The 12,621-nt window shown below is 40.5% G+C and overlaps 1 protein-coding gene across 5 annotated transcripts in view; it reads right to left on the bottom strand.

Annotated features, from left to right (window-relative positions):
* The window catches only part of PHF8 (PHD finger protein 8), a 99,973-nt gene that overhangs the window by 54,322 nt on the left and 33,030 nt on the right, over nt 1-12,621 (bottom strand). For all 5 annotated transcript variants that reach the window (XM_067023087.1, XM_059049745.2, XM_059049747.2 and 2 more), the window contains exons 5-8: nt 11,745-11,905; nt 10,995-11,136; nt 10,083-10,269; nt 7,751-7,913 (exon numbers count right to left, since the gene is read on the bottom strand). In XM_067023087.1, coding sequence (XP_066879188.1) covers nt 7,751-7,913; nt 10,083-10,269; nt 10,995-11,136; nt 11,745-11,905 — 653 coding nt within the window. The remainder of the gene's footprint in view (nt 1-7,750; nt 7,914-10,082; nt 10,270-10,994; nt 11,137-11,744; nt 11,906-12,621) is intronic.

Genomic DNA, 12,621 nt, shown 5'->3' with positions numbered 1-12,621 from the left:
TATTAGATAGTGGTGATGTTTGCACAACTTCATGAATATTTTTTTAAAAACTGAATTGTACCCTTTAACATGGTAATTTTCATGGTATGTGCACTACATCTCAATTTTTTAAAAAGCACATTTAACAAAATGAAAATACAACATATCAAAATATGTGACACAGCTAAATCAGTGCTAAGGAAGGAATTTATAGCACTAAATGCTTATATTTAAAAAAAGGGCTTCCCTGGTGGCGCAGTAGTTAAGAATCCACCTGCCAATGCAGGGGACCCAGGTTTGAGCCCTGGTGCAGGAAGATCCCACATACCGCGGAGCAACTAAGCCCATGCACCACAACTTTGGAGCCTGTACTCTAGAGCCCACAAGCCACAACTACTGGGCCCACGTGCTACAACTACTGAAGCCCGCACACCTAGAGCCCATGCTCTGCAACAAGAGAAGCCATCATGATGAGAAGCCTGTGTACCACAATGGAGTAGCCCCCACTCGCCACAACTAGAGAAAGTCCATCCACAGCAACGAAGACCCAATGCAGCCAAAAATAAATAAATAAAATAAATTAATTTTTTTAAAAAAGAAGAAAAGTCTGAAATCAATAATCTAAGCTCTTCTTTATTTCTTCCCTCTGTTTTCTGGTGCGAGAGGAGAGGGGATTAAGTGCGTCCTCCAGAGACGGGCGTGGAGCTGCCAGAGACAAGAGACTTTTTCTTGCCTCTGTTTCCTGGTGCACGAGGAGAAGGGATTAAGCTCGCAGCTTAAAGGAGCTCCAGAGACGGGCGCGAGCTGCGGCTATCAGCACAGACCCCAGAGATGGGCATGAGACGCTAAGACCGCTGCTGCAGCCACCAAGAAGCCTGTGTGCATGCACAGGTCACTGTGCACACCGCCCCTCCCAGGAACCTGTGCAGCCCACCACTGCCTGGGTCCCGTGATTCAGGGACAACTTCCCCAGGAGAACAGATGGCATGCCTCAGGCTGGTGCAACATCACGCCGGCTTCTGCCACCTAAGGCTCACCCAGCATCCCGAGCCCTTCCCTCCCCCCGGGCCTGAGTGAGCCAGAGTGCCTGAATCAGCTGCTCCTTTAACCCTGTCCTGTCTGAGTGAAGAGCAGATGCCCTCAGGCGACCTACATGCAGAGGCAGGGCCAAATCCAAAGCTGAGCCCCAGGAGCTGTGCGAAGGAAGAAGAGAAAGGGAAATCTCTCCCAGCAGCCTCAGAGCAGCGGATTAAAGCTCCACAATCAATTTGATGTACCCTGCATCTGAGGAATACCTCAATAGACAATGAATCATCCCAAATTGAGGAGGTGGACTTTGGGAGCAAAATATATCATTTTTTCCCCTTTTCCTCTTTTTGTGAGTGTGTATGTGTACGCTTCTGTGTGAGATTTTGTTTGTATAGCTTTGCTTTCACCATTTGTCCTAGGGTTCTGACTGTCACATTTTTTTTGTTTGTTTTTTACTTTTTAAAATTTTCTTAAAGTTATTTTATATTTTAATAACTTTGTTTTATGTTATCATACTTTATTTTATCTTCCTTCTTTCCCTTCCTTCCTTCCTTCTTTTCTTCCTTTCTATTTTTTCTACCATTTATTCTGAGCCGTGTGGGTTACAGGCTCTTGGTGCTCCAGGCAGGCGTCAGGGCTGTACCTCTGAGGTGGGAGAACCAACTTCAGGACACTGGTCCACATGAGACCTCCCAGCTTCACGTAATATCAAACGGCGAAAATTTCCCAGAGATCTCCATCTCAACACCAAAACCCAGCTTCACTCAACGACCAGCAACCTACAGTGCTGGACACCCTATGCCAAACAACTAGCAAGACAGGAACACAGCCCCATCCATTAGCAGAAAGGCTGCCTAAAATCACAACGCTACAGACACCCCAAAACACACCACCAGATGTGGACCTTCCCACCAGAAAGACAAGATCCAGCCTCATCCACCAGAACACAGGCACTAGTCCCCTCAACCAGGAAACCTACTCAACCCACTGAACCAACCTTAGCCACTGGGGACAGACAACAAAAACAACAGGTAGTATGAACCTGCAGCCTGTGAAAAGGAGACCCCAAACACAGTAAGATAAGCAAAATGAGAAGACAGAAAAACACACAGCAGATGAAGAAGTAAGGTAAAAACCCACCAGAACTAACAAATGAAGAGGAAATGGGCAGTCTACCTGAAATAGAATTCAGAATAATGATAGTAAAGATGATTCAAAATCTTGGAAATAGAATAGACAAATTGCAAGAAACAGTTAACAAGGACCTAGAAGAACTAAAGAGGAAGCAAGCAACGGTGAACAACACAATAAATGAAATTAAAAATACTCTAGATGGGATCAATAGCAGAATAACTGAGGCAGAAGAACGGACAAGTGACCTGGAAGATAAAATAGTGGAAATAACTACCACAGAGCAGAATAAAGAAAAAAGAATGAAAAGAACTGAGGACAGTCTCAGAGACCTCTGGGACAATATTAAATGCACCAACATTTGAATTATAGGGGTCCCAGAAGAAGAAGGGAAAAAGAAAGGGACTGAGAAAAGATTTGAAGAGATTATAGTTGAAAATTTCCCTAATATGGGAAAGGAAATAATCAAGTCCAGGAAGCACAGAGAGTCCCATACAGGATAAATCCTAGGAGAAACATGCCAAGACACATATTAATCAAACTATCAAAAATTAAATACAAAGAAAACATATTAAAAGCAGCAAGGGATAAACAACAAATACCACACAAGGGAATCCCCATAAGGTTAACATCTGATCTTTCAGCAGAAACTCTACAAGCCAGAAGGGAGTGGCAGGACATATTTAAAGTCATGAAAGAGAAAAACCTACAACCAAGATTACTCTACCCAGCAAGGATCTCATTCAGATTTGATGGAGAAATTAAAACCTTTACAGACAAGCAAAAGCTGAGAGTTCAGCACCACCAAACAAGCTTCACAACAAATGCTAAAGGAACTTCTCTAGGCAAGAAACACAGGAGAAGGAAAAGACGTACAAGAACAAACCCGAAACAATTAAGTAAACTGTAATAAGAACATACATACCAATAATTACCTTATATGTAAATGGACTAAATGCTCCCACCAAAAGACACAGACTGGCTGAATCGATATAAAAATAAGACCCGTATATATGTTGTCTACAAGAGACCCACTTCAGACCTAGGGACACATACAGACTGAAAGTGAGGGGATGAAAAACGATATTCCATGCAAATGGAAATCAGAAGAAAGCTGGAATAGTAATTCTCATATCAGACAAAATAGACTTTAAAATAAAGACTATTACAAGAGACAAAGGACACTACATAATGATCAAGGGATCGATCCATGAAGAAGATATAACAATTGTAAATATTTATGCACCCAACATAGGAGCACCTCAATACATAAGGCAAATACTAACAGCCATAAAAGGGGAAATCTACAGTAACACAATCATAGTAGGGAACTTTAACATCCCACTTTCACCAATGGACAGATCATCCAAAGTGAAAATAAATAGGGAAACACAAGTTTTAAATGCTACATTAAACAAGATGGACTTAATTGATGTTTATAGGACATTCCATCCAAAAACAACAGAATACACATTTTTCTCAAGTGCTCATGGAACATTCTCCAGGATAGATCATATCTTGGGTCACAAATCAAGCTTTGGTAAATTTAAGAATATTGAAATCACATCCAGTACCTTTTCCGACCACACACTATCAGACTAGATATCAATTACAGGAAAAAATCTGTAAAACATACAAACACATAGAGGCTAAACAATACATTACTACAGAACCAAGAGATCACTGAAGAAATCAAAGAGGAAATCAAAAAAATACCTAGAAACAAATGACAATGGAGACATGATGACCCTAAACCTAAGGGATGCAGCAAAAGCAGTTCTAAGAGGGAAGTTTATAGCAATACAATCCTACCTTAAGAAATAGGAAACATCTCAAATAAACAACCTAAACTTGCACCTAAAGCAATTAGAGAAAGAAGAACAAAAAACTCCAAATTTAGCAGAAGAAATCATAAAGATGAGATCAGAAATAAATGAAAAAGAAATGAAGGAAATTATAGAAAAGATCAATAAAACTAAAAGCTGGTTCCTTGAGAAGATAAACAAAATTGATAAACCATTAGCCAGATTCATCAAGAAAAAAAGGCAGAAGACTCAAATCAATAGAATTAGAAATGAAAAAGAAGAAGTAACAATGGACACTGGAGAAATACAAAAGATTTATGAGAGATTACTATGAGCAACTCTATGCCAATAAAATGGACAACTTGGAAGAAATGGACAAATTCTTAGGAATGCACAACCTGCCAAGACTGAACCAGGAAGAAATAGAAAATATGAACAGACCAATCACAAGCACTGAAATTGAAACTGTGATTAAAAATCTTCCAACAAACAAAAGCCCAGGACCAGATGGTTTCACAGGCGAATTCTATCAAACATTTAGAGAAGAGCTAACACCTATCCTTCTCAAACTCTTCCAAAAGATAGCAGAGGGAGGAACACTCCCAAACTAAATTTATGGACTTCAGACTACAAAGCTACAGTAGTCAAGACAGTATGGTACTGGCACAAAAACAGAAATACAGATTGATGGAACAGGATAGAAAGCCCAGAGATAAACCCACACACATATGGTCACCTATCTTTGATAAAGGAGGCAAGAATATACAGTGGAGAAAAGACAGTCTCTTCAATAAGTGGTGCTGGGAAAATTGGACAGCTACATGTAAAAGTATGAAATTAGAACACTCCCTAACACCATACACAAAAATAAACTCAAAATGGGTTAAAGACCTACATGTAAGGCCAGACACTATCAAACTCTGAGAGGAAAATGTAGGCAGAACACTCTATGACATAAATCAAAGCAAGAAAGATCCTTTTTGACCCACCCCCTAGAGAAATGGAAATAAAAACAAAAATGGAACAAATGGGACCTAATGAAACTTAAAAGCTTTTGCACAGCAAAGGAAACCATAAACAAGACCAAAAGACAACCCTCAGAATGGGAGAAAATATTTGCAAATGAAGCTGACAAAGGATTAATCTCCAAAATTTACAAGCAACTCATGCAGCTCAATAACAAAAAATCAAACAACCCAATCCAAAAATAGGCAGAAGGGGGCTTCCCTGGTGGCGCAGTGGTTGAGAGTCCGCCTGCCAATGCAGGGGACACGGGTTCGTGCCCCGGTCCAGGAAGATCCCACATGCCGTGGAGCGGCTGGGCCCGTGAGCCATGGCCGCTGGGCCTGCGCGTCTGGAGCCTGTGCTCCGCAGCGGGAGAGGCCACAGCGGTGAGAGGCCCGCGTACCACCAAAAAAAAAAAAAAAAAAAAAATAGGCAGAAGACCTACATAGACATTTCTCCAAAGAAGATATACAGATTGCCAACAATCACATGAAACAGTGCTCAACATCATTAATCATTAGAGAAATGCAAATCAAAACTACAATGAGAGGGGGCTTCCCTGGTGGCGCAGTGGTTGAGAATCCGCCTGCCGATGCAGGGGACACGGGTTCGTGCCCTGGTCCGGGAAGATCCCACATGCCGCGGAGCAACTAAGCCCGTGAGCCTTGGCCGCTAGGCCTGCACGTCCGGAGCCTGTGTTCCGCAATGGGAGAGGCCACAACAGTGAGAGGCCCACATACCGAAAAAAAAAAAAAAAAAAAAAAAAAAAAAAAAAAAACTACAATGAGATATCATCTCACACCGGTCAGATTGGCCATCATCAAAAAATCCAGAAACAGTAAATGCTGGAGAGGGTGTGGAGAAAAGGGAACACTCTTGCACTGTTGGTGGGAATGTAAATTGATACAGCCACTATGGAGAACAGTATGGAGGTTCCTTAAAAACCTACAAATAGAACTACCATATGACCCAGCAATCGCACTACTGGGCATATACCCTGAGAAAACCATAATTCAAATGAGTCATGTACCAAAATGTTCATTGCAGCTCTAATTATAATTGCCAGGACATGGAAGCAACCTAAGTGTCTATCAACAGATGAATGGATAAAGAAGATGTGGCACATATATACAATGGAATATGACTCAGCCATAAAAAGAAATGAAACTGAGTTATTTGTAGTGAGGTGGATAGACCTGGAGTCTGTCATACAGAGTGAAGTAAGTCAGAAGGAGAAAAACAAATACCGTATGCTAACACATATATATGGAATCTAAGAAAAAAAATGTCATGAAGAGACTAGGGTTACGACGGGAATAAAACACAGATCTACTAGAGCATGGACTTGAGGACATGGGGAGGGGGAAGGGTAAGCTGTGACGAAGTGAGAGAGTGGCATGGACATATATACACTACAAAAAGTAGGGTGGATGGCTAGTGGGAAGCAGCCACAAGGCACAGGGAGATCAGCTAAGTGGTATGTGACCACCTAGAGGGGTGGGATAGGGAGGGTGGGAAGGAGGGAGATGCAACAGGGAAGAGATATGGGAACATATTTATATGTATTACTGATTCACTTTGCTGTAAAGCAGAAACTAACACACCATTGTAAAGCAATTATACTCCAATAAAGGTGTTAAAAAGGGGGAAATTATTGAAGTATTTGATGTAATTTAATAATGAAGGGCATGATAAAAATAATAATAATAATCTAACCTCTTATCTCAAGATTGGGAAAAGGAGAACAAAATAAACCCAAAGCAAGCAGAAAGAAGGAAACACAAAGATAAAAGCTGAAATCAATGAAATTGAAAACAGAAAGACAACAGAGAAAATCAATGAAACAAAAAGTGATTCTTTAGAAAGTTCAACAAAATTGACAAACTTCCATCAAGATTAACACAGAATAAAAGAGAAGGCACAAATTACTAACATCAGGAATGAAACACAGGGTAGCACTAGAGACTTGGAAGATATCAAAAGAATAATAAAGAAATACTATCTCTACACACATAAATTTGACAACTTAGAGAAGATGGACCAATTGCTCGAAAAGCACAAACTTACAATTCACTCAATATGAAATAAATAATTTGAATAGCGTAATACAGGTTTAAAGAAATTGAATGTTACTCAAAAACTTCCCAAAAAGGAAATCTCCATGTCCATGTGGCTGCAGTAGAGAATTCTACTGAACATTTTGAGAAAATTTAACACTAATTCTGAAATCAAGGAACTAAGAAATTAGAACGTCAAGAAAAATCTAAATCAATGCAAAGATATATGTGTTCATGGAAGATTCAACATACTAAAGATGTCAACTTTCCCCAAATTGAGACAACTATGGGGACTTTTTCAAAATAAATACACTCAGATCCCACCCCAGACCAACGAATTCACAATTCTATGGGTAAAGCCTAGGCATGTATTTTTTCGGGGGAAAAAAAAACCCCTACCCACACCCAGGTCATTCTGACTTATAGTCTACAATGCGAGTCTGTCATTCACTATCTCTAGAGTCATGGGGCCAAGAGTCCTGTTTTCTATCTGTCCACCAAGTTGACATCAGTCCAGTGCAAAGGAGCCTATCAACTTCCTCCTGGACCTCCCCAAGCAACCACACTGCCCACTGGCCACCACTCGAATTTTGTTGATGTCCACTTCTGAGCCTTCAACTGATATGAGAGGGATATCTCCCATAATCAGAGCAACACATTATGGGAAGGGGTTGGTTCCAGTGCCACAAGCTCTCTTCTTCTTCCCACCTTCCTCAAACCCTCCCAGAGGAGCCCAGGGAAGACCTGTAGGAATGAAAAGTGTCTGTCCTTGCTTCACAGAACACTTGTAGCACTTGTCCACCTGGTCCCCAAAGAACATCTCATTCTGGTTAGAGGAGCTGCTCCAGCACTCAAAGAGAGCCAGGTTGGCATTTGTTGGGCGGATCAGGTAGAATATCTTCTCACCCTGAAACAAAGAGAGATTGACATGTCAAAAATATTAAGGGTTTCCAGAAAAGTCTTCTGGGAGTCTCCAAAAGAATATTCTCTCTCATGTTCCAAGACCATGTAGTATGCTAGAATTCCTTCTGTCCAAGGATAATTTATATATATATTTGGAAAACTTCAAAAGTCCTTTTGCACTTTGTACTTTTAAGCTTCTATAAAACTGACAAAAACAATTTGGAAAGGGCATTTCAAACAAAATTGTCAACTTAAGACAAATGTACACCAAAGGCTCCTATTTTAGATGCAATGCCAAATGAAAAATGGCCTCTATAGATGAGTAGATCAATATTACTAGCCCTAGGAGAATTTAAAGCCACATTACTAATGAGAAGAAAATTGAATTTGCCTTTAAATGCCATTTACAGAGAGCATTCCTTCTCATACCTGCAATCAAAGCTAATAAAAGTTTAAAAGTTCAGTAATCACCCAAGGACTTCTGTAAGATTATGTGTTGGGTGATTATCTGTTGGAAGAACATAGTATTTCCTAACTATGTTTTGCCTGGATAATCACCAGATAGATAATTTGGCAGAAAAGAAAAAATCCCACTAGCACAAAAATATCCACAACCCATAGCTTGATTAGTTTAACCTATATTTCATAATACATTTCAATGTAGAAAATTATCTACTAGAAATTACTGTACAATTAGAGAAATTTGAATCAGATCTGTAGATTAGATAACAGTATATATCAATATTCATTTTCTGATTTTGATAACTATACTGTGGTTATATAAGAGAATACCCTTATTTTTAAGAAATACACACTGAATTATTATGAGATAAAGGGACACCTTGTCTGCAACTACTCTCAGGTGTTTCAGAAAAAATATTTATGTAAAACCATTTTATTATGTTTGCTTCAGAGAAAGAAGAGAGTATAATAAAATAGTAACATGGGAATCTGAGTGAAGGGCACACAGGAAATCTTCCTATTATTTTTCAATTTTTCTATGAAAAAGAACCTATTTAAAAATTAAAAAGTTAAATCTAACATTTGCATAATAGCACTTTCATTTACACACTCCAATTTCTTCATGATAAACCAATGAAAACAACTAGTTCAGGATTTGTGATCATTTGGACAAGAGCCATATCCAAGTTTTCTGCTCTTTCTTTGGCGTTTCTGATAAGAAATCTAAATAGCATGAACAGTGGTGGAAAACAATAAAACTTAAGAAATTTGTTTTCCAGACCTCAAAAATCCTTTATAGTCATTGACAATCAATATGCTAATTATAAAATTGTAACGACCACTAAAAGGGAACACTATAGAAAGGCTGACATTAAAAAAAAACATCCCATATGTGCTCTATCTTGATGGTGGTGGCAGTCATGCAACTATTTATACAATTGTCAAAACTCATCAAACTATACACTTAAAACAGGTGAACGTTATGGTATACAAATTCTAACTCAATAAACTTGGAGGGGAGAGGGAATTTCTCATGTTACCAGAAATTTCTGCAGTAAATATGGACATTTCCATACATAGCAGTAGGAGTACAGATTGGTTCAATTAAGATAACGATCATGTGGCCGATGTCACCTTAGCTTCAAGTAGGTCTGGCTTGTGGGAAGTGCTGTGATCCACTGGAGGAACTTGTACTGTGTTCTCTCAAGAACATGTACACGGCGAGGAAGCGTGTACAGAGTTAACAGGAAAAACTGAGCAAAACAGGCTGTTGTGCTAGAAAATGAAGAGGATCCTGGACCACAGACCTATGGGTCAAAAATTCCTAAGAGTATTGGGACTTCAGTGATCCCCAGTGTAGTGTACTGCTTCCCGTTGTGTGGCCCCTGGACCACTGGGGGTCCTCAAAATGTCTCTAAATGAAGCTTGAGGCAATTTAGGTGGTAAAAAAAAAGATAACAGTCAGAGAAAACCTTAGGCATCTGCTATTATTAAAAAAAACTAAAAGTTAACCATCAGAACTGTAGAGTAGAGACAATTTATATGGCATATCCACTCAGTACCCAACCCTGATAGAGCAGTTATGTGGAAATATCACCCAAATAGAATCTAGGACACAGGTAGGTCTTAGCAGCCTGTCTTTATGCTGCCACCTGAAACAAACACTGAGGCCCAAGGCCTGGCTGTCTTCAGAAGCCATAGCCATTCTTACCTTGAGCACATGGTACCAGACCGAGGTGCCACCAAAGTCAATGTGAAAGTCTGTATAACTATCCCGCACGCTCATGAGGCAGTACTTCTGCACATTGGGCCTCTCAAAGATACACTCCTCTGGCCACAAGTTCTCCACCCATGAGAGCTTCCGAACAATCTTGGGTGTCTCCACAAGGTTAGAAAGCCTATCAAGGAAGGGGTGGAGAGCAGATGTCAGCTGATTGGGAATTGAAGGTTGAAGCCTGAATAAAATGCACCCCCATCCCAGTGAGACTCAGATAAGAAAAAGAAGTTCTCTCCACAGAATCCCAAAGAGCACATTGGACACTTATTTTTGTAAGTCCAGTCAGCATCCTCATTCCACTCAGCTCTGGAATTCCCAAGTCCCAGCTCCATAGCCTTCCCCAGTCAAAGGTGATCATTTCCTCCACTAAATGCTCAGAATCTTCACACCCGGGCCCACTCACCTGGCACATGGTGTTTAACAGTATTGTACTGTCCCCATGTCGTAGTGTCTTCTTTATGAGGAACAATTAGAGAAACCTCTCAGGGCTCAGTTCCAGGTAAAGAAGTGTTTACCTGGGACAGAGAACCTATCCTGGGAGTTAAACAGTGACCATGCCACAATCTAAACACCAAAAAAAGGTCTAAGAAAGCTGTCCTAAATCTTGAAGGAAACAAAAATTAATTAAAATAGCTACTGTATAATCTATCCTATGCTAGAAACTGTAAAGGAGAAATATGATTTGGTTGTTGTAATGTGAGCAGCTACCCTAGAAAGTATAAACCAGCTCCTCATCCCAAAGGAAGAAACCACCAGGAAGAAGGGAAAGGAACACTAATACACACTCAGTATATCACAAGTCCTAGGCACTTTGTGAGGCTTTTTACTTACCCCTTTCCCTCTTACCTGGTATCAGAGAATTCCAAACTAATGACATTGAGGACTTTCTCCCTCTTCCCGCTATAATAATATTTCACAAAATCACCAAGCTTCATCTTGCAGTCAGCCTGGCGGGTCACATCAATCACATCAATCTCTTTGTCAGAACCTGGAGTAAAGAGATGGATTCTGCACCAAGTCTCAGGGATCAGAGAAGATTCTCACATCCCCTAACCAGTCCCTAAAATGACCTTACACTGAAAACTTCTCACTGTATTAGTATGTGCATAAATGGGAAGTGGAGGTAGGTATTCCTCACACTTTCCTTAGACCTATGTGCCAGGTCCAGACCTTCTAGGGCAACAGAACTGCCTGACACATAGTCTCACTCACAGTTCTATCCACCTGCCTGGGCCCTGCTTCCTCACTTCTCTTCCTATCCCCCAAAACTCATGTCCAGAACACAATTAGCACGTGAGGGCAAAAGTCAAAGGCTTTCTCATCTCAACAGAGGACAGAGAGGCCATAACAATCCTTGGAATTCCCCAGGTAAAAGATGGGGCTCAGCCTGGGGTTCTGTGGTCTGTTAGGAGGAAAAGGAAGGGAAGGCTAGGATTTTGGTTCTAGCTTTGCCTAAGAATGACTCTGGGCAAGGCACTTCACCTCAAATTCCCAAGATGGCTAGGAAGGAAACGCAAAATGTAGACTGGAGGGGAAGGGTCATACACTTTGATGGGAGTGAACAATGTCACAGTTAAGAGGGTCTGTGGTGCTTACCAACATAGTGTTCCACATCCCTCACAGTAAATGATGGTGAGGGCAGTGTCATCCCCAATCCATCCTTCTTCAAGACCAGGATGGGCACACTGAAGCTATTCTCTTCCAGGAATTCCACGGTCAGCTGACTTCCAGTGGGCTTCAGAATCACTTCATCTGAGCTGTGGGCCACATGAGAGAAAGCCTGAACCCTAGAGGCCCTGCTACTGAAGGCCTCACTGGATGCTGTCACTCACCCAAGGGGTGGGGTCTTCCTGAGGGGACCTAATGTTGGCTGGCAACTAATGAGTGGCATAAACTTCACCTGCCAGGGAAGAAATGACCTATCGAAGGCAAGAAGCCAGGTCACTGGCAGAGGTGGGAAGCTAAATCCAGGATAGCCTATCAATATGGTGCTCTTCTCTAGATGACAAAGGAAGAAATCACTCAACAGCCTGCCCAGGAAGAAAAGACATATCTGACAAGTTTAGCTAAATTACTCTAACCCAGAGCAGCACTACCCCATTTTAAACACTGGCAAATAAAGAGAAAAGACTAATTTAAAAAACTAAAACAATTTTTACAGCCACTCTCTTGACACACGTACTTAGTTAACTAGAAAACAGGAGTTTTTGGTTTTCTTAAAATCATGCTGGAGAAAAGACTGGCTATTTGACAAGTTGTGTTGGGACAAACATCTGAAAAAATATTAAGATCAATATCTATCTCACTCTTTAAGTAATTCTAGATGGAACAAAGATCAAATTAGAAAAAATAAAGCCATAGAGTAGTAGAAAAATTATCGGAGAGACAAGGCCCAGTAATCATTATAAATAGTAATAAGTAAATTTACGTAAAAATTAAAATTTTCTGCAAGGAAAGCTATTATAAATCATTA

This window comes from Kogia breviceps, chromosome X, assembly GCF_026419965.1.
Source record: "Kogia breviceps isolate mKogBre1 chromosome X, mKogBre1 haplotype 1, whole genome shotgun sequence".
Taxonomy (NCBI): domain Eukaryota; kingdom Metazoa; phylum Chordata; class Mammalia; order Artiodactyla; family Physeteridae; genus Kogia; species Kogia breviceps.
Note: the sequence above shows the minus strand (reverse complement) of the source record. Positions and strands in the feature narration are given on the sequence as shown.